The 25,664-nt window shown below is 39.3% G+C and overlaps 2 protein-coding genes and 1 pseudogene across 2 annotated transcripts in view; 2 read left to right on the plus strand and 1 right to left on the minus strand.

The window, feature by feature from the left end:
• The window catches only part of LOC139727118 (rho GTPase-activating protein 17-like), a 93,970-nt gene extending 93,066 nt beyond the window's left edge, over positions 1-904 (minus strand). The window contains 1 exon segment of the mRNA XM_071638102.1: positions 581-904. Coding sequence (XP_071494203.1) covers positions 581-651 — 71 coding nt within the window. The 5' untranslated portion in view covers positions 652-904.
• A 1,419-nt stretch (positions 905-2,323) lies between these two features.
• LOC139725493 (uncharacterized) lies at positions 2,324-15,001 on the plus strand (annotated as a pseudogene).
• LOC139726298 (uncharacterized) overlaps positions 4,864-25,664 on the plus strand; it is a 28,372-nt gene continuing 7,571 nt past the window's right edge. Inside the window, exons 1-6 of the mRNA XM_071637369.1 lie at positions 4,864-5,176; positions 15,742-15,879; positions 18,188-18,350; positions 19,924-20,092; positions 23,581-23,766; positions 25,084-25,349. Of these exons, the coding sequence (XP_071493470.1) occupies positions 15,748-15,879; positions 18,188-18,350; positions 19,924-20,092; positions 23,581-23,766; positions 25,084-25,349 (916 nt within the window). The 5' untranslated portion in view covers positions 4,864-5,176; positions 15,742-15,747. The remainder of the gene's footprint in view (positions 5,177-15,741; positions 15,880-18,187; positions 18,351-19,923; positions 20,093-23,580; positions 23,767-25,083; positions 25,350-25,664) is intronic.

Below are 25,664 nucleotides of genomic sequence, written 5' to 3' on the forward strand. Positions count from 1 at the left end.
CTCTCTCCACGCCACCATTGGCACTAACATCAGCACACCTCCTGTCCAGTTGTCCCCTGCCCTGTATAGCCATCCTGGCATAGCTGGCTAGGGTAGGGGTGTTGGACAGTACCCCTGAAGAAGAAGAGAAGCTATTGGATTAATTGGTGTCACTGCATGCACTGTCAGCGGTGTCTGACTTGAACTGACCAAGATTTCACGGCCCTGCCCGCCCCCCCCCCCCCCTTTTTTGTAAAATTAAAATAAAAGACAAGACAAGGGTACATCAATCATCCTAACTTGAAAGGTGGCTACCCTCCACAGAAACCATAGTCAAGGTCAGTTTTCATTTTACTGCAACTCAACTGCTCGACTCTATCTCTTCTTGCTCCTGTAGGGTGTAACGTGGTCTGATCTGGTGCTGGTCTGCAATAGTCGTCAACTGGTAAGTAGGTCTTGTACATTCTTTCATGAAGTCTCAAGAAATATCTTTAGAATAGTCTAGACCTGCTAAAGGAATACTGTATCCTTTAACTAGTTTTAGTTCAACACGTTGAGTTGTACGTGAGTTGTGAAGTACAGTCTAAATAGGTCTACTCACCTTCCCAGATTTTGGTTGGCTCGTTGTTTCATGCGGTTCAGCTGCCGCTTCATGGCATCTTTCTTGATCATTTTGACTTGTATTCCCCTTGCATTAAATCCAGCGGAGAACTGTCTCTAAAAGTGGTCAATTTCACCGCAGACACAGCGGCTGCCGCCACATTGACGGTATTTTTAGCTCAACTTGTACGGTCTAAAATCCACGTTAGCATGAACCCGATGCCAGAAAAACACACATAATTCTGACAGTGGTATACAAATTTACACGCATAATATTTCCTCGCTGCTATACATGCTACACAGAACGAACAGACACAGGAACCGTGTGCTCTCAGCGGACGGGAGGATGCTCGTAATGCGGAAGTGGGCGGCTTCGAAACACCGACGCAAGGTGCATTGTTGTATAGCGCCACTTACGTCAAGTGTACACACAATGGTCCAATCAAGGCAATGAGATGCCTAGTTGTTCGTGCCTATTATTGAGCATAAAATTTAAATCTCTTTGAGCCCAACCTCCACACCAAACCTCCACTGAATGCTCTCAAACAAACATACAGTTACTTGTTTGCAGTACGTAACGGTTTTGATGGGAATGATATTGACAAAATTCAGGAATACCAGATCATATCATGGAAATCAAGTAACAGATTCCATCATTGTTTACGAGTGGAATTAGACGTATCACTCATGGATACAGTGTTTCAGTATCTTTCACTATCAGACTACTAGTATATTCAGTGCTTATGTATTCCTGAAAGATATAGAATGGCTTTGAATCTCCTGACAAAACTTGGAAAATTGATTATTTCCAATTCACTAATAATGAACCATTATCAGAAACAGACATAATATTATGTCTATATGCATTTTTTTTTTTTTTGGGGGGGGGGGGGGGGAGGTATCATATACGGTGCAAACATTGTGTTTGACATTACAATGCCGACTTCTTCGAAATAGCCAAAACATTCAAGTCCAAAATATCCATACTAGAATCTTATTTTACATTACAGTTCATTAATTCGCTTTGACTTATAGTTAAATGTAAGTTTCCAATAGATACCGTTTTGTGGTTATATATGGAGATAAAACTAAAATCAAGGCATGGCATCAACTCGAAAGCCTGAGCTGTTACAATGATCTTCCCCTTGTAGTTCTGGAAAATAAGAAGCTTCTCAGACCTATTCATTTTGCCAAACTATGAAACTCTATCGGAGAATCAATATTCATGGTAATTATATAGAACAAAATGATTTCAAGTGACTTAACTAAAAATGAAAGTCCTTAGTTCTTTCGATGATACAAAATATCAGAAATCAATTTTTATCTTGAAGTGAAGGGAATAACAACTGAACAAGGACTATGGAAATTGATCTTTAATTTTTTGTCTGTTTGTATTAAGATGTTTCCGATAAATGTAATAGAAACGAACGCATTATTTTCCATAAATCATTCTACTTGCATCTAGATAGAATACGTTTAGACGAAACATACTAAGTTGTTCTATCATGCACGTGATGACTTACAGAATATTTTTTGTTGAAGTTGTTTTTGTTTGTTATCTATAGAGGTGTTTATTACACCTACACCCTTGAAGAATTTAAAACATGGCACAGATCGTAATGTTCGTAATTTTTTTCATCAAAATAACGACGAATAAATAACATTTGATTAATAGATCTTATGAGAACGTTTTTAGGCTTATCACAAGGAAGCCAAAAATTGATATTGCAAAGTTTTAACCGTCATGGTGCCCGCCGATCAGTTGGTAAAATCAAACTCTGTAGAGCAACCGACCCCCGCTACCTTAGAATTTAGCTTTGAAACGAATGATAGGGTGATCATTTTTTAAGATGACTGAAGAATTAAAAGCATCTCATGGTACAGATTTTTCTTATTTGATTTGAATTTATTGCATCATTTTATTCATCGATTTATTTCATAGGATTTTCTTGTATGGCAGGGTAGCTCTTTCAGCTTACCCCGAACTGCTGTGCCAAGGGGCCATGCAACAAACAAATACAAAATATGATTGGAATTAAACACACACACACACACACACACACACACACACACACACACACACACACACACACACACACACATACACACACACACACACAACACACACACACACACACACACACACACACACACACACACACACATGGTAACAAAGAGAAAACACAAACACAAAGTCATATCAAATACAACACTAGTACCAACTTTGGAGAAGAGAAGAGTAGCTGTCATTCTTGTCGGCCCCGTAAGAAGAGATCATTATCAAGATGTCACTTTATGAGTGGTTTTATAGCTAAGTATATTGCATACACTTTGGTACACAAGTATACATAAGAGATTGCACAGAAATGAACGGAGGGAAAGCAACGCATGTTTTGTGAGATTACACGCAGACAATGTATGGCGCGAAGTAATAGCGGGAGTGGTTTGATGATTATACGGGGTTAGAAATTACATTTACTATACTCTTGTATTAAAGGAAATTAATGAAGATAATTATCATAGTACCACGTTTTAATTCATGTAAAAATATAATTATGGCGTACACGTATCACAACAACGAAAAGTATGCAAGAAATGATAGTATTAAAATATTGCAAGTGTCTCAGGAAAAACCCAGGTGTTTGCTTATAAAAAGACATTTTTCATATCATGTTGCCATTGTTTTGTGACATGACAGTTCATTGTACAGTATGTTCCAAAGTGCATTTTGTTGAATAGATATCAATCATTATGACTATGGATTCATTTTGATGAATAGGCCCATTGTGTGTATGACAATAAGAAAAATCCTAGTGAGAGAGAGAGAAAAAAAATGATATCATATCACATACAGTATTTCTACATGCGTGTAGGGCCTATTCCCCCCCTTTTTAATAATGAATACTAATAAACGCAAATATAGGGAACCTGACTAGAAAATGTATGTCCATTCATAATAGTGGGGGCAGATATGTGAAAAAGATGCTCACATCCGGCGGAAAGTATGAAATTTTGCATATGGGGGTATTTTGAGGTGCTGATTTCAAAAATTGCCGGATCCAAGAGATCTGGCCACGGGGTCGGCCGCCATTTTGAATTCCAATATGGCCGCCGTCAAAGATCCCTATCTTCAGTTCTGAATGACATTAGCCATTGGAATTTGATATATAAAAGCATGGTGTTATGATGACTTCAATAACACTTATTTGATATGTCTGACAAGCTGCACGGCAGCCAATTTGAATTTTTATACATATTTGCCATGTTGGAGTGTTGAAAATCTCTATCTCGGGTTTGTAAATTATTAGGCTACCTGATTGAGCGCGCGTTTGTCACTGATAGAGTGCGCGCTGCTGTATTTACATTGTGACGTCAGTGAAAGGTGCATTATGCTTCTTTTTTGCTGCACTCTTTGACATGCCCGTGAATGTTAGTCGTAATGTTTGTCTTCGTTGCCACATTGAAATTCAAAATAACGCATTGCGTTTGTCAGACACATCACATCAGTTAATATTTTAACTCAGTATGTTAAAATACTTGTTTACACCTAATTTCAGGGTCACTCACCACTTAGAAATTGAGATAAGGATTTTGAATATTTCGTCGAGGCGGCCATATTGGAATTCAAAATGGCGCCCATTCGATGTTTGTCAGACACTCCAAATCAATCTGTCATCAAATTCAATGTGTCAAAACGCTCATGTGTACCAATAATTTTGGTGCCACAGGTCATTCAGAACTAAAGATAGGGATCTTTGAATTTGTTTTGTGATGGCGGCCATATTGGAATTCAAAATGGCCGCCGATCCCGTGGTCAGATCTCTTGGATCCGGCAATATTTGAAATCAGCGCCCCAAAATACCCCTTACGCAAAATTTCATACTTTCCGCCGGATGTGAGCATTTCGACCAATTTTTGCTACATATCTGCCCTGCTATAAGTGAAAAATTGAGCAACGGAAATCGTGAAGTGGGAGAGGGAGAGAGAAAGACACACACAACACACACTGGCCACATACACACACCTGCAGACAGCGGGAACACACAGCAGGTGAATAAGCAAAACAGACAAGGGACATGCACCACACACACACCGAGCTAAGGGAGCCCGAGCGTGCAATCAATACACACCAGAGAGGTTCTGTAGAACCTCTTTGATACACACACACTTTCACACACACGCGTACGGGAGCACACGTACACACACAAGATCGCATTCACAAGCGCGCTGTCGTCGATCCTTCGCGGCCCGCAAAGGCTTTCGCGACACATTTGCACACAGCCCACAGTGACGAATGCCTGCGATCAATCCCCCATTCGAGACCTTTTACACCGCGCATCTGGCGACATCACACTTTTTTCCAGCTTGCTGCTTGCTGCGTTTTTGATGGTGAAAACGACGCCCAGCTGAAGGCGCCGTAGGAAAGGATCTTCCTGCGGTATTTTCGTACGTGAGATGACGACTGCTACGAGATAAGTTATATAGTATCAACCTCCAAGCAACCGGTTTTTCTCCTTTGTCTTCTTCGGGCTTACTGCGCAATAATGAGAAAGGCTGAACGAGAAGCTGGACATTGATTAATTTTGCATACAGCTCGGTAAGAACATAGCTTTGAAACATTATCATTATATTAATAGATAACCGGTTTACATAATATCTTGCGTGCTGTGGTATACTATCGAGTAGGCTAAACGGCCATATGGCATCAGTCATAATTATCAGGGATTTTCGATAGAGCGGCGACGTAGCTTAAATTATGCCGCATTAAGGTCATAACCGACACTTCTGTGGGGCTTTACCTTGTTAAAATGAGAGCGAATGATGCTGTGGGCCGTAAAATTCATCGCATGAAAGTGTGACTCCGAGCATAATTAAGTTGTGTACCTCTCCCTGCAAAACCCTTTCGCTGTATATTCTTGGTATAGTGTTACGCAAGATCATTGATAGAACACGATTCTGATGATAATGAAATCAATAGCCGGGGAAAAGACTGCAACTTGATGCACAGACGACAATGCGCATCCCCGTATAGTCGCATGCTACTATACTGAGTATATTATTATTGCTAGTTTCTCCTTTAACTTATACAGCTGCATGCAGTGTAGTTGACCGGAATAAAATTGCTCCGCACACACATCCATTTGTCTCTATTGTTTATGGTTGTATGTATAAAATGTGGCATTGACTCTTGGTATACAAAGAGTATATCGATGTAGATTTTGATTCATCCAGGTAGTATGCTAAAAGCGTGTAAATTAAATCTGTTCGACTGGACTTACTTGTGAAAATCACGGAGAAAACAGTTTCGTGACTCGTCCGAGTCACTTCTTCAGCTCTGTCTGGCTGGCGAGCATTCACCCGTGGAGGGTGAATGGGCGATGTTACTACCTTTATTGTCTGTACGTCGAGGAACTTTCAAAGGATAAGGATATTGTCATTTTACCAGCAGACAAAGGTAGATGTACCGTGGTTTTGAATAAGACTGACTATGATAAGAAAGTTAACAGTCTCTTGAGCGACAACAGCACCTATGAACGGCTCAAACGAGATCCGTCAGCAGCCTTCAAGAAGAGAGCACTTGAATGCCTACAACGACTAGAGAAGGGGGGTCACATAGACAAACCACTGTACTACAGTCTCTACCCTGGGGATGACATCCCATGCAGCCTTCTATGGTCTCCCAAAGATCCACAAGACGGATACACCCCTCAGACCTATCGTCAGCAGTATTAATAGTGTCACCTACAACATCGCCAAACAACTAACATCCATCTTGAGCCCATTAGTTGGTTTGTCGGACCATCACATCCAGAACTCAGGGGACTTCATCGAGAAAGTGCGGGACATTAAGGTTGAGGAGAATGAGACCATTGCCTCCTTTGATGTGTCCGCACTGTTCACGAGTGTACCTCCTGACAAAGCTATTGAAGTAGTAAGGGAACGCCTGAGCAGGGACACCAGCTTACATCAAAGGACCAAACTGAGCCCAGAACAAATTTGCCAGCTGTTAGAACTGTGTCTTTCCACAACGTATTTTGTGTACAATGGCGCCTTCTTCAAACAGAAGCATGGCTGTGCCATGGGCTCACCCATATCTCCAGTCCTAGCCAACCTGTACATGGAACACTTTGAAACATCAGCTCTAGACTCATTTAATGGAACAGGGCCCTCCCACTGGTACTGGTACGTTGACGATACATGGGTCAAGATACAGTCTACCGAAGTGGACAGTTTCTTTCAGCACATTAACAACTGTGATCCGTTCATTAAGTTCACCGTGGAGAACATCAGGGACAACAGTCTCCCTTTCTTGGATTGCTTGATCACGGTCAACAAGGACGGCACCTTGTGTTCTTCAGTTTATCGCAAACCCACACACACAGACCAGTACTTGTTGTTCGACTCCCACCACCCACTTATTCACAAACTTGGAGTTGTAAGAACTCTGTTTCACAGAGCATCCTACCTCCCTTCCTCTGAAGAGACAAAGGAAAAGGAACATCAACACCTACGAACCGTCCTGAAAAACTGCGGTTACAAACACTGGAGCATTGAGAAAGCCCTTCACCCTCGCAAACGGGACGTCAGAGACAGGGCTTCCAGTAGCACAACCCAGCAACGAGGCAGAGGGGTTTCAGTCCCATACTGCCAAGGACTGTCAGAGAAAATCCAACGGATTTTCAGCTTCTACCGAATTCCTCTATATTTCAAGCCGACCAACACTCTTCGACAGAGACTAGTTCATCCTAAAGACAAAATCCCAAAACACAAACGGAACAATGTAATTTACAGGATAAAGTGTCAGGGAAAAGACTGCAAAGAAAACTACATCGGTGAAACCAAACAACCTCTCCACAAACGTCTCTACCAACATCGTAGATCCAGCTCCGCTGGGAACGAGTCGGCCGTGTTCACCCACCTGAAGAACACGGGGCACCATTTTGAAGACAAAGAGGTCGACATCATTGACAAGGAAACCAGATGGTTTGAAAGAGGAGTCCGTGAAGCTGTGTATGTGAATGCGGAAAATCCTTCACTCAACAGGGGAGGGGGACTCCGACACAACCTTTCACCAACATACAAGTCGGTGATCCGAAAAATTCCTCGACGTACAGACAATAAAGGCAGTAACATCGCCCATTCACCCTCCACGGGTGAATGCTCGCCAGCCAGACAGAGCTGAAGAAGTGACTCGGACGAGTCACGAAACTGTTTTCTCCGTGATTTTCACAAGTAAGTCCAGTCGAACAGATTTAATTTACACGCTTTTTTTATACAAAGAGTACTTATTTGATACATTACATGGCGATTATGTTAACACACACGTCGTAAAGAGAGTTGAGTGTGAATTATTCTTCATGACTTGCGAGAATCTGTGGAGGGCTTGAATTGCCTCCGTCAATAGACCGTTTCTGCAATTCATTACAATTTATAGATGTTTCTTTTCGAACAACCTGTAGTAAAACATTTCAAGCATTAATACTTCGTTCACCTGCTCACTAAATTTGCCTAGTTATAGCTAGGTAAGGTAAGCCTCCGGCAAGGTCTGTGATTGTTATACCCCAGATATTCTACGGAGATTTTATCTCATCAAAGATTGTTGCTTCCAGCTACCCACCGAAGCGTATCGGATCGCAGTCTGATGAATCCGACTTGATTGGTCGAGTATCAGGTGAGTGTCGGACATGTCGCGCGTGATTCTCATCGCGAGATCTTGCCTCATCGGACATGCCTAACACTGACCCAATAGTCTACCAACACAGGTCGGATTCCTCATAGACTGCGATCCGATACACTTCGGTTGGTGGCCCGAAGCAATAAACTTTGCTTCCGATGAGTGACCGATGAGAGAAAATCTCTGTCGAATGGAGGTATGTTAAGGGCAACTTTTCTGAACAGAGCATGCATTATAATAGTTCATATCTGAATACATTACAGAACCTGTCTATGAGAGAAGGCAAATCTTGTGTTCTACATGGTTTGGAATTTGCATACTTGTATCGATGCAAACATGATTGTGTGGCCCCAAAACACCTGGGAGCTGTAATCGAAATAATTCTTCAGGCTAATCCTTCTGTTGGATGTATTTACTGGTACGTAGTCTCTGTTATTTTTAAACATGATACTTTGTCTATAGACCAATTCGGTTTGGGTACTGTTTTCCATGGTAATTTCTAATTGTGGGCTTCAAGCATGCTTATAACAACAGATAATTTATGCACTGACATATCAACGCACCTGGCTCATTGCATAACCCATTGAAAGTGCTTTTGTTCTTTTTGAAGCCCCCCCCCCCCCCCCCCCCCCCCCCAGTTATGGCTACCATAAGTTACAGTGCTCTGAAGTCGGATTCCTCGATAAACATCTGCGCAAGTCCCGGGCAGGAAAATTCTTCAGTCAAGAATTTTCCCTTTTTTGACAAAGAATTGTCTACTTAATGACAGACGATGCATGACCACCAGAGCAAAACAATAAATCTCACCAGCTTATTAGGAAAAACAAAGACGCTGACTGGATAACAATTCCCGAATTCATGCATTGTTGTAAAAATAATGTACATGTACATTGCATCAAATAGAATAATCCCATACTGCCATTAATACAAGCCGATGTAAAATTTATTTCAGGATCCTAGGGAAGAACAGAACAGTAGTATCCATTTTGCAAAGTACTTTCTTGTATTAATATTATTTTATTTGAATAAGGAAACATGTTTCTGGAGTATGAGAAAACAAGGTGCCATATTATTATGCATGGAACTGCTTCAAGAACAGTGGCATGTATATAAAATCACATCAATGAAAATGATGAGGCAGTTATTAGTGTATGGCATGCCCTATAGCAGCTTTTATTAATACAACAGCACATCTACTAAGTTGTTTGTGACCATCTAATCTATTCCAGTATCATACGTATTCAAAATGAGCACTATTAAAATTGGATCATGCTCATGTCTTTTGCCTATTTCAAAAGATTCCCTTTCGGGATATACTCCCGCTGAATTATGATAGTCGCTAAGTTATAGTGAACCTCCACTGTATCATTCACTTGTATTTTATATTAAGGATTAGCTTTAAAAAAAAAGAAATATGACAATAAAACCTAATGATTACGAACTCTCTAAAAAAAATCGAGTGAAAATATTCACTCTTAAAAGAAGTGAATACAAAAAAAGAGTGAATTTCGAGTGAAATTGGAGTGAATTTTGAGTGAAAATGTTCATTTTCACTCATTTTGGAGTGACGTCAGGGATCACTCCAAAATCTTCGAGTGATTCCTGACGTCACTCCTAAATGAGTGAAATGAGCATTTTTCACTCAAAATTCACTCAATTTTCACTCGAAATTCACTCTTTTTTGTATTCACTCTTTCTAGAGTGAAAATTTTCACTCGATTTTTTTTTTAGAGAGAACGTACACACTTTCCCAGGGTGTTCTAGTTCATGGCTACGCCGACCTTACAACCTGCAAAATAACGCATTTGGTTTCTGTTACTTCTGTGTGAAACATTTTCTAAAGCGCACGACTAATTTCATGTTTTCATAAACATTCTGTTTGTATGAACCGAACGTTTGATTCTCATGGCAAAAGATTGTCACTATGCAGCTGGTGCAGGTTGGAGCAGGGAGCTACAGCTTGATTCCAGACGTAAAATCACGGGGCTTTTTTCCCAAAACGTCTCTAAAATGATTTCAGTATAGGCATCTCCATATGCTATGCCCATCAATCATGAAATTCCCTGTATCGCTGAACAGCTGGAAAAACACAATCTGTATACTCCTGTCTAATTTCTGTGGAAAGTCACGTGCATCATGCAGACAAAATGGTGCGAACGTTTCTTTCTTTTTTTTTCACACTGAGCATCATCCGGTTGAATGCAGAATAACAAAATTTGAATTCTCCATATTCCGTTGGTCATTGTTTCATGTAATTCACTTGACAACATTCTCAACATTTGCCATTTTAAGAAACTATGTAGTCAATTTATGAATCAGTGTCCCTCTGCAGCAATCCACTTACAGGAGACCCTCCGGATGATTTTCAGATTTTTACAGGATATTTTGAACGACGATAAATTACCTGAGTACGGAGTTTCAGAATTTATAGTGATTGGGATGAGGAATAAGAATGTATTCAAAATTTATAACAAATTGCAATGAACAAGCCTCAACATAAGAATGCGTGAGTTGGGGCTCAAGAACAAAAGAAGAAAGCATGCATACATTCTACAGAGGCGAACTTGTCAATCAAGCGGTATTGTAATGGAATTCAAGTTCAAGTTCAAGTTTATTTGTTTCATTTCCAACAAAAATAATTAGGAATACAATGAAATGTTCACATATATGCAGATATTGTCACGAAATCGGTACCACAATGTGATGAACATAATAACATGTAATAAGACACAGGTAAATTATTAACAGAGATACAAAATTAATAAATGTGATATCATTATGGTAAAATCAGAAAAAAAATTGCTGGAAATGGAGGGGACTGCTAAAAAGCAGAGCTTAGGCCTATAGTATGCAGTCCCCTCATTAAAAAAAAAGGGAAAATCAAATTGAAAAAAAAAAGACAATCAAAAAGACAGACAGTAAACACATACATGCACACACAAGGACGCACATTAACAATCACGAGGTAGCTCTCTTGTAAGGGAAGAAGAGATAAGTAGATAGAAAGATTAGTGAGGAAGGTAGTGAGGAAGGTAGTGAGTCCGAGGTGGACAAGAAAGGGGGAAATAGAAAGAAATGGTGGGTAATAATCCTTACACTGCTATACATTACACCGCTGCATTTCTGAAGTTACGTGAGACTCCTATGTCATCAACACTGTTCAATGTAATTTATTTAAGATTGTTTTCAGATTATTGGTTTCTCTGCTCAAAGACTACAAAAAATTCCACAAATCTATACATGGAGCTGTCGATTTATGAGGTACATGATGTGAAGTTATGAAAATCGTCTGGAATGCCCCTTTAAATAACGTCCCGACCTAGCTCTTTTTCAAAAACTTGACTCCCAAACATCTACCATTATTTTATAACTATATGGCGTATTATGATCGTATTTCATCTGCTGTTAACGTCTATAGTAATTTCAGTTTGCAATTTTCTATCCATGTATAGCTGCAGCCATTCACTCTAGTTTATGTTTATATTAGCATATTAGCCTCAAATTTCTTTTCAGCACACAGACCAACTATATGATGTTGATTTTGATCATGGTATTGATATACAGCTTTTTATACTTAAAACCAAAGTAATATTCATTTAGAAATAACTTGTATTTTTTAGAATGATACACTGCAAAAACATAGGTGTTAGATTCAACACCATGGGTGTTAAATCTAACACCGATTAAGTGTCAATAGAAAGCCACACCCACAGGTGAAGAAAGTATGTTGTGATGATGGTGAAAAGTGTTCACCTGTCACTTCGTGGTGTTGATTTGACACTGTACCTGGTGATATTTTTGACACTGCGCTAGTGTCAATTCATCAATGACACCGCATGGTGTTTATGTGATATTGCTGGTGTTAATGTCAATGGTATAACACTCGCCCAGCTTCAGTAGGAGACCACACCAACTGGTGTTACTGTGGTGTAAATGTTTTCACACTTTTTTTTTCGAAAATCAAGTACTTTATCGGAAAATTCTTGACCGTATTGTTGAAGTTCAAAATCAACAAGAAGAACAGTAACTAAGAAACTGTAAAAAAAAAACACACCCCAATTTTATATATTGACGTGACACTCGGAGGTGTTAATCTATAACACCACATCGTTGTTTCAAATTTAACACCGGACTTTTTGCAGTGTACAGTTTCCTCACAAGGGCGTCATCCTACTACAAAAATCTGAATTGTATACTTTGTCGGTGTCTACATACCATCACAATTCATTCAGGTGCAATGGGTATTATCGAGTAGTATTGACTATTATGATGTAGTGTATTTTCCAAACAAACCGCGTGTTGTTTCTCAAATTGATATGACGATATACTTCACAGAAGACATAATATAACATTTTCCGTTGCATATACAGGTATTATCTTTATAGCAGGTCCTATCAGCAGGGCTAGGGTGCAAAGTACAAGTGATTTGTATACAATAGTTGTTAAACGATCAGCAAAATTATTCATGTCAATGGTTTGGCAAACGTGAAAGTGACGTTAAGTTTAGATCCATTGTTACGAGTGAATTCGCAGAGATTCGATAAATGTCATAGGTGAAGGCTCTCGCAAAACACAACTCCATTCACTTACAGGGTTTTACCTATCATGCGTATATAATGCTGGTTGTTTGATCCCATTATCATGTGTTTACTAGTATCCCGGTCCCCACCTCCTTCCATTGCGTTGCAATTTCTGACTGAGAGTGACCAAAATCTGGTCAACCCCTCCTGTGTGAAACGATTTAACCACACACACACACACACACATGCGGGTCAATTTGGTCGATGAAATAATATCATACAATGATTCAACAATGTTTATGTGCTGTATAAAAAAGTGTATATACTGATCAAAGAAAAAAAAAGTAGTCCAGAATGGCCTATGTATCCACTGCCGCGTGTGGATGACATATCATACAATCATCACTCCTTTTCTAACACATCAGAAATAAGAATTCGCTTGAATTACGCGTTAAGATGGATTTCCTGAGCTCTGTTGACGATATTTCTGTGCGTCTGTGTCGTCGAGATGTCTTTACCATTCAGAGTTCTGGAATATTGTCACTTGGAAACTATGGGAAATTAGTGGATGGAACCAGGCACACAGCACACACACCGTATGCATGAAATGATGATGATGATAGGCCTACATGTGCTACACATATTGTATACGTGTCATGATCAATGTATTGGTCCAAAAAAGCTTACGTTAACATGATGGCTATAAACACACACACAAGCACACGCACACACACACACACACACACACACACATATATATATATATATATATATATATATATATAAATGTAGTCACTTAGGTTGAGAGTTACAATAAGTTTGCTGAGTTTCTATAATACGCGATAATCCATGCGTTGTTCCCAGCAGTTAGTATATGCTTTGCGCACACCTCTATTTCAAGCGTGTTTCTTCTTTCTTTGGTATAGATGAGGTTTTGGATCTCAATCCCTCCCGATGAACCAAAGCCATCCAATTATTGAAACCACAATGACACCAAGGAGGTTCAAGAGAATAGATTCACAACTGTCTTATTTCCTTTGAGCCCCTGTTCGATGCCGCCACTTGAAGCATGTGCCAAACTGGATCTGCCGCGCAAAAGGAAGACAGTTGACTCGTGTCTCATTACGTAATCACCAGCTGCTTTCTAAGGAAGATTATGTGGGGTTTTTTTTTTTTTTTGGTAATTACTTTTCGCCATTCCTAATTGCAAAAGATAGGTAATATATATAAACGTTGGTGATGCGCAAGAAATTGGGCAAAAAAAAAAATGATGAATAATAGAAATGAAAATTACTCGACTGTACATGCCCGGGAACTAATCTGATATATCTATTGATAGAGAACTAGGCTTGAAGATTATTTCATATCACTTGTATTTGTCGGAATTATTTGGAAAAGTGATAAAACCGACTTTTCACTGGGGAACAGATTTAAACACGTTCACATGATACAGTTCTGATTTTCACTTTACCATATAGGCACCCTATTACTAGACGAAATTGCCTTTTTTGTATATGCTTTATCATTAAGTGAGATTTTATCATATAATAAATGAACAAGCAAAATACAGCCTACGTTATAATGTTAACGTTCAAAATGAATCCTTAGATTGCTCAGCGACGGCGTCATCGAACGTTGATCATCAAAGGCACAAAGTTAAATGCACCTGTAGAATTCTTTTGTACATCTGTAGAAAACTGACAACTGTTTGAACAATACAGCCAGTTAGAACTCTATCTTTTTAACACCATTGAGCTACAAAGCACAAAGCTTAATGGTGACACCGTGCATGTCGGAAACGAGCCAGACCGTGCCATGTTATTACGCCGTGACACAGCTCGGGAAACGTTCGTTCCTAGACCTCTAGTGAAGCGTGACTTTCGAATCCCGTGTTCGAGTGGGTGCCAGAAAAGATCTTGCACTATCAGTATACCAAGGAGCTTGAAGCTCCTTGACTATTCTAACCCTTGTAGCGTTAGGGTCTTTTTTGGTGCGAAGATTCAGAAGACCTTATCGAGCGTTCATGCGGAAAGATCGCAAATCAGCACATGTACGCTGACATAATAGATCCCCTTATTTCTAATTCGGTAAATTCTTAGCCTTTGCCAAGGCCTTGGGACCTCCATGGTTGGACCATGGAGCTAGTAAGCTCCATGGTTGGACACCGCTGTCGCGCTCAGCTGGACTGGGCTCGCTTCGCTCATCCGTTATAGCCATCATACAGTGAAAGGGCCCTGACAAAAGGCTAGTGAATTCTATGACAATAGCTTTTTTGTCGATTGTTTTCAGGTCAGATTTAGCATTCTCAATGGTATAAGAAAACTGTTTTAGCTGTCAAGCTACACGTATAAAATCTGCACTACCAGAATGTCGGCTGGGGGGGGGGGGGATCAAGAATCGATGACTGTAACGAAGATCAAATTTGACCTTCAATTTAAGCTCAGTATAGCCACAAAAATGCCAGTGATTGAGTTGGAGATCAAAAGTATAGGAAGGAACTGTCGAGGGCATCAACCATGTTACTGTTAGAGTTTGTATTCGCATTTAGTTCCCTGCAATCCAAATGTGTGTTGGCCTCTATTGGTACCTTTTAGTCTGCACATAACCAAATTTCTAAACACTTCATGAATATTCATTATATATTTTTTGAACATAATTATGTCTCTTATTTCTGCACCCTGTTACGCCCTACAAATCATCTTTATTCATATTCCATGCAGCTGTGACATCCTCCTCCTGTAACACTTGAGATGAACAGTAGACAAAAAATGTGCCTTTTCCATTCGTTACTATTACATTCTACTCCCTGCACTTACTCACAACAGCATCACAAGTCATGCTATTTTCTTTCTAAAGAATCTAGCAAACATAGCAATGAATGGTAATCGTTTTTGATAAAGTTTTGATTATCTGTCACGTATAACGCCGTATCTTTCCAACGCTCGAATCCTTGTTTCCGCATTCCAGCTCGACATGGCCGCTAACGTGGAGGAAAAAGACCCGGGGATTCCCCTCCAGCCAGCTACAGAGGCCACGCCCTTCGCTAAGGGCGATACCAAGACATTTGCAGCAACACAACACGATGGATTCAGGGACGACGCCCAGGTAGGTGTAAGAAAGGCAGCCTAAACACCGCATGATTCCATGACATTTGCTCCTGCAATAGTTCCTCCAATGAAATATATAACCACGCTATAGGAAGCCAAATATAAATTTTACCCATGTAATAATAACCCTAACCCTAATACTCACATGAAACTTAACCTAAAAGCCCTTTCGCCACCTTAACCCGAATCCTAATCCTAAGTTCTTGGAGAAAATTAGACCGGAGCAATAATAATTTATTGTCGCAGGAGCAAATGTCGTATCATCATAACACATAAGCATGCAGCTCCTATCTGATGAGTTAAAGCGTGGCGCATTAACGTCGATTGATAAAGAGCCACCCTTATATTGCCACTACGTATACGGTATGCATTCTTCTAGGAAATGCGCAAAGCAATACCGTAGCATGTAGTTAAAGTGTTCATCATTATCATCTTAAAAACACGACATTACTCTGGGATAAAACATCAGCATTACATGCGATCACGGTAGGATGTGTCAGAGAAACTAAAAATGTATAATACATTAGTTAGAACTTTTGTAAGTATAATTAGGAAAATAATTTTCATTGACATTATGCTGGGCAAGTGAAATGAAAAAACAAAGCTATTGGTTTCTGATTAAGTGTTCATTTTGTTTTAGAAGGGCGCAGATAATGACCGAGATCAAATTTATTGCTACGACTGAGAGACTATTTGCACTGTGATCATTCTCCCTTGCAGAGATATGGATCACTTCAAAGCAACTCATCTTCCCGCTTTTGAAGTCACAATGCCTCTTGACATTTGGGTGCATACCATCGCATGATCAGCAGTTTTATATTCAAATTGTTGTCAATATTTTAATCAATGCATGGTATCAACCTTTTGTCGATTTCTTCAAACTTCGATGTATATATTACTCCTGCCATATTACATTTATATGTATATAAATTATTACTTCTGATGTATATACTACTCCTTTAACATATATTTAAAGAGGAAACCCAGTCCAAATGTAAGTTAGTCTGATAAAAAATGAGTACAGTTTTACGAGTTCAATGGTAAAAATTTGGCTAACATCAGGATGAAATAAGGAAGTTATGAAATTTTGAAGTTCTGATAATTTCTGCAAAACAGTTCTTGTACAGTCAGTATGAATATGCAAATGAGTGAGCTAACCATGTCATACCCTTACAATTTTCCATTGATCGTGTACAACAACAAAAAAAAAATGCGAAAATTCAATGTTTCTGTCATTTAAGTCTGAAACATGACGTTATTCCTGGTTGAATAACTTCAGAATAGTGATCAGTTAGACATATGAGGATTTGAGCCTCGGGCATGATTGCGTTTGAATGAAAAACTGGAAATTTCAAAATCTTATGTACAAACTATATGGTAAGTTGTGAGGGAATGACATGCTCACTTTGCCATTTGCATATTCATATTGACTGTTCAAGAACTGTTTCCCCAAAAAATAACGAAACTTCAAAATGTCATAACTTCCTTATTTTTCATCCGATTTCGATCAAATTTATACCGTTGAACTCGTACTGTTTACTCTCTCTTATCAGAATAACTTATATTTGGACTGGATTTCCCCTTTAAAGCTGGAACGATATTAACGTGAAGTATATGTTACTTAAATCAATCAATTTAAATCTCCGTGATCTGATTAACATGATTAAGGTTAAGAGAATGGTTACTTCTGCAAAGTTGGTCTATAAATGTAAATAATTATATATATATATATCATGGCTCGACACTAACTTTTTTGTTTGGTGGCCCGATGGGGCCACCAAAATCCTAAATGTCAAATTTTTGGTGGCCCGAGAGAAAAATTTGGTGTCCCGAAAAAAAAAAACAATAAAAGACATTAAAAGTCCTTTTTTTTAATGAGTCAAATATTTCAGTTTTATGAGAGTAGGAATTAGAAGTTGGACATAATTATAAAACTCATAAATAAACTTCAACAAACTTGCAACACTCACTCTCAGGCACTCATTAAGTCCTTTTCATCCATCCTTTAAACAAATTTAACTGCTAATTTCCTGCGTAAAAAGTTACGAATTTATTGACATACTTTTCAAAAAATTTTGGTGGCCCGAGGCGGGCCACCATATTTGCCCTTTTTTGAAATTTGGTGGCCCGACTTTCATTTTTGGTGGCCCCGGGCCACCGGGCCACCGTTAGTGTCGAGCCCTGTATATACGAGTATATATATATATATATATATATATATATATATGTAAATGTGTTGTTACTATATTCACTCAATCCACATGTATAAATGAAGGTGAAATCCCTCTTGATCTCATCTCTCGTAGCCGATTAGCCCCAGTGGGCAAATTCAGGGCAATCCAACATCATCACCACCCGAGCACAAGGAGCTAAAGTCCGGTATGAACGTACCCCAGACGGCCATCTTTATTGCCAGCCAGGTGTCGGGCCTTACCTTTCTGGTCATCCCGCCCCAGCTTGTCGACAGTGGTAAGTGAATCTCCTCATCCCTACCAACTCATCATTCGCCTCACATCAATCGGCTTAAGGGATGGTATAGTTTTGGGTGAGACGAATTTTCGGCTTTCTAACTTTTTTTTGTGAGATAATTGCAAAACCACCAATGAAATATTAAAGACCATACAATTCTTAGAGGAATTTAAATCGTATTTGATGAAAATCGGTTTTGAAATGGCTGAGATATCAAAAACAAAGTAAAACAAAGTGATCCTAATTAAAGGTGGGTCTAGGATTGCTTTGGATTAGATAACACATCTATTTCAAAATCAATTTCTTGAAATAAACTTTGAATTCCTCTTAGAATTGTATGTTCTTTCATATTTCAAAAGATGTTTCTCATTAACTCACAAAAAAAAAACAACCTAGAAACTTGAAGCCGGCCATGTCAACCAAAAATATACCATCCCTTGAACCCCTTCCACTATGCATGATATTTTGGTGTAAGTCGATATCAAATCGGCAGTCACAATGGAAATAATATAAGCAAACGTTGACCTTTTTTTGTGACTACCTTAAGTGGCTATGTGGCTGTCATCCTCATTCAGTTCTCCTGCCAAAGGTGCCTTAAAAGGAGCCTTATATACCTTCCCAAAAAAAGGGTTTTCTCAACATCGAAGACGAGTGACCTCAACGGAAAGCTACCGGTAGATCCTCACAGTAACTAACAAAGTTAATGCTGCAAGTGCTCTTCTGTTGTTCGTTTGGCATTATTTTCCCTCTGAGAAGATGGCTGGATAGCCCTTATTCAGATCATGCACTAGCTGATCATCCATGGCATGGGATCCGGGTGGATGTGTGTGTGTGTGTGTGTGTGTGTGTGTGTGGGAGGGGGGGGGGGGTGAGACCACTTCATCGTGTTATGCGCTCTGCTCTTTGTTATGAATGCATGAAATGGCATCTTCTATATACGTGTATGAGTTGTGACTTACTCACAAGACCTCGTGAGACCTCCATTTTGTAATGTCCAATCCGACGGACAGAGTGTTTTGCCTCTTACTACTCCTGGATACTAGAGCGGACGGGATGATTTTCACACATGTTGCTAATCCATAGTAACTTTTTTCCACATCCCTTCTTTCAAGCAATCGTCTCACTGATAAAGTGGAAAACATCGCTCAATCCTTTATGAATATATATATACTTACTTTTTTGTTTAATCTGCAGGTAGGCCTACATGACTAATTGTGGTGATATTTGGTTGAACTTTGAAGATTATGATTTTGGGTGATGTAATTCTTCTGGTGTGCTATAGTTGGTGTAAAAGGAAACGTACGCTTTTCAGTGCAACTCTGTCATTACCGTCGACAAAGTCCAAATATAGACAATGTCAATGGAATATCTATGTAGGTGCCGGACAGCTAGGTAAATGTAACTTGTTCAGCTAGTTTTGTTTAAGCCACTGGTGTTGTCATACAATAATATTGTTTAAAGCGTCTGAAATAGATTGGCGAAAACATCTTGGGGGGTGCTGTCATGTAATAATAATATCTTTTATAATCTGATAAGAATTGTGTATGTTTCCCTTTTTCACTCTGGTCTGCAGGGTGGCCAGGCCTCTTCGTCTACCCAATAGTGTCGGCCATCGCAATATATACGGCCGTTCTACTCGGTCGCTCCTGGAACATATTACGCCGAAGGAAGCCCGAGATGTGCCGAGACTGCCGATTACCCTACTCGGCGCTCGCCGGCGAGGCGTTCGGCCCCATCGGCAAGTAGGTTTCCACATGCCCTCCTGCGATCAGAGCAATCAATCCTGTTATTTTTCTCAGTCCTGGTTGCTCAATATCAGTATGATATAGTGTTATATCAGCACTGATGTTTTCATCATCTCAGGTCTTACTGAATTGTTATTCTTTTATCTCTGTATATTACATTGTCTTCTTTAATTGGTTGATTGGATGAAAACTATGCTTTAAAAAAAAATCAATGCAAAGGTGTGTACAATGTAAATAGTATGCCAGACTTTCGCGTGGGAGGGAATGTCATTGTTATCACGGTGCGTGCATTCCTCGATCACACTGTCCCACTCGATCATACTGGTATTATATGGTAATATTGTGTTCCAGTGCTCAATCTCAAACACGGTGCAGACTTGGAGTGAAGATGAGAATACTGATGATGCATTACTCTTACCTTGTCTTAGCAATTCTGATCTAATTCACAGAAAGTGAAAATGACAATGATTTTGATATTGATGAAAAAGACGTGAAGAGGGAAGGAATACGTCAGTATTTCAGAGTGATCGTCGTTTAATCCATGTTCATGTGATCCAAATACAATAATCACGCGTAGCAGTGAATGCGTGCCACAAAACACTTTTTGAGACAAACGCTTTGCGTGCTACGAAAAACCCGCAATGTACAGCATACAATAATTCTCAGTGTCAGTTTGTCTCTATTATCATCTAAATTTTTCCCTTGTGATACACTTTACATGATTAAAGTTTGGATTACGAGGATATGCTTAACAGAATAGGCCCACGAACTGTAACGAAGTAGGTCTAATGACAAGGAGCTACAATTGTATTAACATAGTCGACGGGGTAGTATGAATTACAAACTTTATGAAAGCTGTATGTAATACGTAAATCTGAAATACTATGTTTAAAGGGATGGTATGGTATTGGTGGATATGTGGATTGGACTTTTAACATTTTGCGAGATACCAAGAAACCGCTTTTGAAATGATACAGAGCATACTATTCTATGGGTAATTCAAAGTTTATCAGATGAAAATCCGTTTTGGAATGGCCGAACATCCAAAAACAAAGTAAAGCAAACAATCCTATGATAAAAAGTGGGTTCCACCTTTTATTTGGATAGCTCTGTTTTTGATATCTCAGCCATTTCAAAATCAATTTTCATCAAATTACACATTGAATCTCCCTTTAAATTATACGCCCTTTCATATTTCATCAGAGGTTTTCATTATCTCATCAAGAAATGTTAGAAACCTAAAGTTAGGTCTCAATCAATACTATACAATCCCTTTAAGCCCAAATGTTAGAGCTAGGGATCCAGATAAGTTTTTTTAGTAATGCACTTAATAACAAGTTTGTCTGTGAACATAATATATGGCCATCTGCAGTGCTCTAACTGGGGTACATTTATCGTGAATTTTTTTATAACTGTATTAAGGCCCAAACTGGAGCCCTGCATGTGTTATTGTTCAGTGAGCCTTGGAGTCTGCAAAAGGCAGTTGTTGTTATTCAAACCACATGAGTCTTTCGTTCTACTGATCTGTTGGAACAATTTCATCTTTGTGTTCTTGTTGTAACTGTCTCATGCTCTACTGCATACTCTCGAACTCAGGAACGGCTCAAGGTGCTTTGAACAATCAGAAAAGCGCTGAATAGGTGGAATGCATCGTGTCTATAACATGAAAGAGTGTTCACATGTTTGTAGAGATCAAACAATAAGCACTCATTCGTTTAGCAGGGGGAACGCTATCGACTGCAGTTCATTCATATCACACATTTTTTTTTTATTATGACTGTGACTGTGTCTGATTTTGTCGTTGATTGTTTTGTTTCGTTTTGTCTTGTTTTGTTGGTATCTATTTGTTTCGAGGAGCCTTACGATTCAATTCAATTTTTATTTCCTACTCGTGGAGTGGAACACCTTCGACAACCCACAATGGCTTTCGTGGGGGTTCGTGAGGCTTTGAACGTGATTGGATAAATAATATAAGAAAACATGGCAAATTTCTACTGAACCAAGCTCATGCAAAATTGCACTAAAAATAAACCGGATTTATGACGGATCAGAACTCATCCCACTCTTCTGGTTTCTCCATCTAAGTACTTATAGGTTACAGCTCGTTATTCCGAAAGCTCTTTAGTCAGAAGATTCGTTATTCCGAAGATTCGTTATTCCGAAGGTTCATTGTTTCGAATTTCATTTTCGGATTAACGAATCTTCGGAATAACGAACCTTCGGAATAACGGCACAAATGTTCGGATTAACGAACCCTTTTTCTTTTTTGGATTAACGAACCTCTAGGTATAGGGAATTTGTGTGTTTCGGATTAACGACCCTTCGGAATAACGAACCTTTGGATAGCGAACCTTCGGAATAACGAACAGCACCCATACAGGTTTGTGCCTGCGATGTCATGAACCATCAAATACTACTATCAACGTCAAGCCTATATAATATAATCAATCAATAAGAAGTTAATCATTCATTTTGCATCTGAGACAAAGTATAAAGATTTGCTCATCAAATCAAATAAGGACACGTATATCTTGCACAGGTATAACAGTCGATGAGATATAATTATCGTCAGAAATATGCTCCTCCAACTTCTCTGCATACGCTACAGTGAACGTGCAGTCTGCCTATGGGTTCATTTTTGGAATATTCGTACGGAATAACGTTTTGGGTGAAGCCCCTTGTCCGAATCATGGTCGCCAGGGCATGAAAATTGATGGTGCGATTGAAACCAGACATTTTCACGTGACTTGAGCAAAGGGATAGCAAGGACGATTGCATCGAACGATTGTATTATGACTACACAATACTATTGAGTTGCGCAAATTTCGTATAGGGGTTGCTCGGCATTTCTATTCTTCTCTTGGTTGTGTCCGACAACATACACATTGCAGATTTATAGAAGTACTGGCATACGTCTACATTCTCACCACTGACCCAACGACAACACTCTTTATAGCACAGCCTGCTTATCATACCAATCTGAAGTTGCCGACAAGGTCTCTGCGAAGAACATAGGAGATTATGAATTCAACACTGAAAAGCGGGTGTTTAAAAAAAGGAAGAAGAAATAGTTGGACTATTAGAAATCGTAGATCATTGATATTTAGTCACAACTTCTAGAAAGTTAATAGTCATCAAAACTTTCAGAAAGCCAATATAGTGATTAAAATCATGCGTTTCTATAAATGGGAGCCCTGGAAATAGTGTATACCTAGATATAATAAGGAGATCGGTAACGTGACGTCAGCTCTCAGTACCGCTCTCTGCTCAAGTTGGGCAACTTTGCTCATAATGTATTGGTTGTTCATGTTCAAAGAAGTGAGATACAGCAAATGTATAACAGGCAAGTGTAATTCAAACAATTTTCAGTCCCTAGCTCTGCTGGGTGATATATGAAAGTCACAACTCATTATTATTATAGGTCTTCCGGCAAACTTTAGTGACAGCCAAAATTCAATATATTTCTTTCTTCTGTCATTTTACAGGAGTGTTATCTCCTTCACGATCGGTGTGATAGGATTGGCATCTACCTGCACCTTTCTTCTGGGCGTGTCCGAGTTGATGTTCTCCATTATCTACCCGTATCAAACGTTCAGCTTCTGCCTCTGGCCCCTCATCATATTTATCGTTGTATGTCCTCTGCTGTGGTTCACTGGACCCAAGGAGCTATGGTATGATCAAAGAGCAAAAAACAAAAGGCAAAACCACAAAATAGACTCAAATAGATAAAATCACATGATGGGAAAGAGCTAGAAAGCGCGGTATTTATGCCGGACATCGCTTGCAATTACAATTTGCCTATACAGTATACAATTTCAGCTTCAAGCTGATCGAGCAATCACCAAATATTTTCTACAACGTGTGTTGGGATTCAATGGTTGCTTTGCTGCATGCAGTTGTTTCATAGTTGCTTTTAAACTGCATACCAAGACTTTGTTTAATAGACACTGATGTTGATGTAAATTTTACTATAGCGCATGGCTTGTGAAACATATATGGTCGCACCTTATTGATGGTACCACATAATGTACAAAACACACAAGGCATACACAATATCATGCTCAGCTGTATATAGATGTTGACAATCATTTTAGGCTTTTGATTTTTGATGACTAAAAATATGTAGACCCTAACATCAATAAATATTGTAATTGATATGATCGAGTAAGAATTATTGACAAAACGTTAATCTACGCTGGACCTGGACGATTTTATATTAGTAGTTCTTCCAAGATGTGGTATTATTAGCCATTGCCCATTCATGGCTATTGTGTGGGGATTACACACGCACTCATGAATACACGTAGGCCCTACTCAGAGGCGGATCCAGGAATTCCATAAAGGGGAGTCGCCTTTACAAAATCAAAGAGAGGCGCATGCACCCCACCCCCATTTTTTGTTTTTATTCCTTTTGTTCTAACAAAAATAAAGAGGGGGCGCGCGCCCGGTGCGCCCCCTCTGGATCCACCAGTGCTACTTACTTCTGTACGAAGTTTTAATCTTACAAAGGTGGGTTAACATTGAGCAAAACCTGAAACGTAACTTCACCAATCAATAACCATGAATGTCATCAAACCGATTAATGATATATCATTTTACAGTAGCCGCCTTATAAAACTGTAGCCCCTACACATTGTTCAGCTTTAACCATATCAATTTTGGTAGTGTGTCGTGGATAGTTCATGAGGGAATTATGAATAATTAAAGAGCGAATTTTGATAACCAACTTATGAATTATACTTAAATAAACACATGTTCATGTGATACTAGTATTTACACAAAATGTAAATACAATGTATAAACAATATCAAAGCAACAATTAGGTGCAAATGAACACGTAAGCATATTGTGCGTACATGCACAGAACATAATTTACACGAATGATAGCACAGCGAGAAGAAGAAACGCTATAACACTGACAGGTGTGTATCTTTTCTCTTCTTTATTCAAATCTCCCCCTTTGCTCGTAAACCCTTTCCCTGCTACAGGGAGATTGCCGCTGTGGGAACGTTTGCAACATTCCTCGGTACTTACATTCTGGGACTTAAGTCGGTGGGCGTGTTGGGAGGCGTGTCAAACAAGCCGCTTCACATCATCACCCATTCGAGCAAGTCGGACGGCGGCTGGAGTGGAATCTTCGGCCTCATTGGGTCCTCTTTCTTCCTCATGGGACCACACTACCTCTGGCCCACGATACAGCGGGACATGGCCGAACCTCAACACTTCACCAAGGCCTTGGTCAACGGAATGGGGAGTACGTTCGCTCCTGACCACACCAACACATTTATTACTATAATTTAGATATATACATGCATGCACTAAAATACCCACTTACCATGGTTTATGTGTTCATTGTGTTTCTACGCCCTGGACTGCTGGCGTTTTTCATCCTGGAGAACTTAATACCAATGACCAGGGTCATGTTGCTTAAAAGTCTCGATCAAACATAAGTCAGAAATTCAAACATAGGTCTATGAATACTCAGTTCTGATTGGCTGATGCCTTTTTTTTTTGTTTTTCTAACTTACGTTTGATTATAGCTGTTTTTTTTTTCTTTTTTGCAAACAGG

This window comes from Diadema antillarum, unplaced genomic scaffold, assembly GCF_040938485.1.
Source record: "Diadema antillarum isolate AM-2024a unplaced genomic scaffold, OU_Dant_1.0 scf00000017, whole genome shotgun sequence".
NCBI lineage: Eukaryota > Metazoa > Echinodermata > Echinoidea > Diadematoida > Diadematidae > Diadema > Diadema antillarum.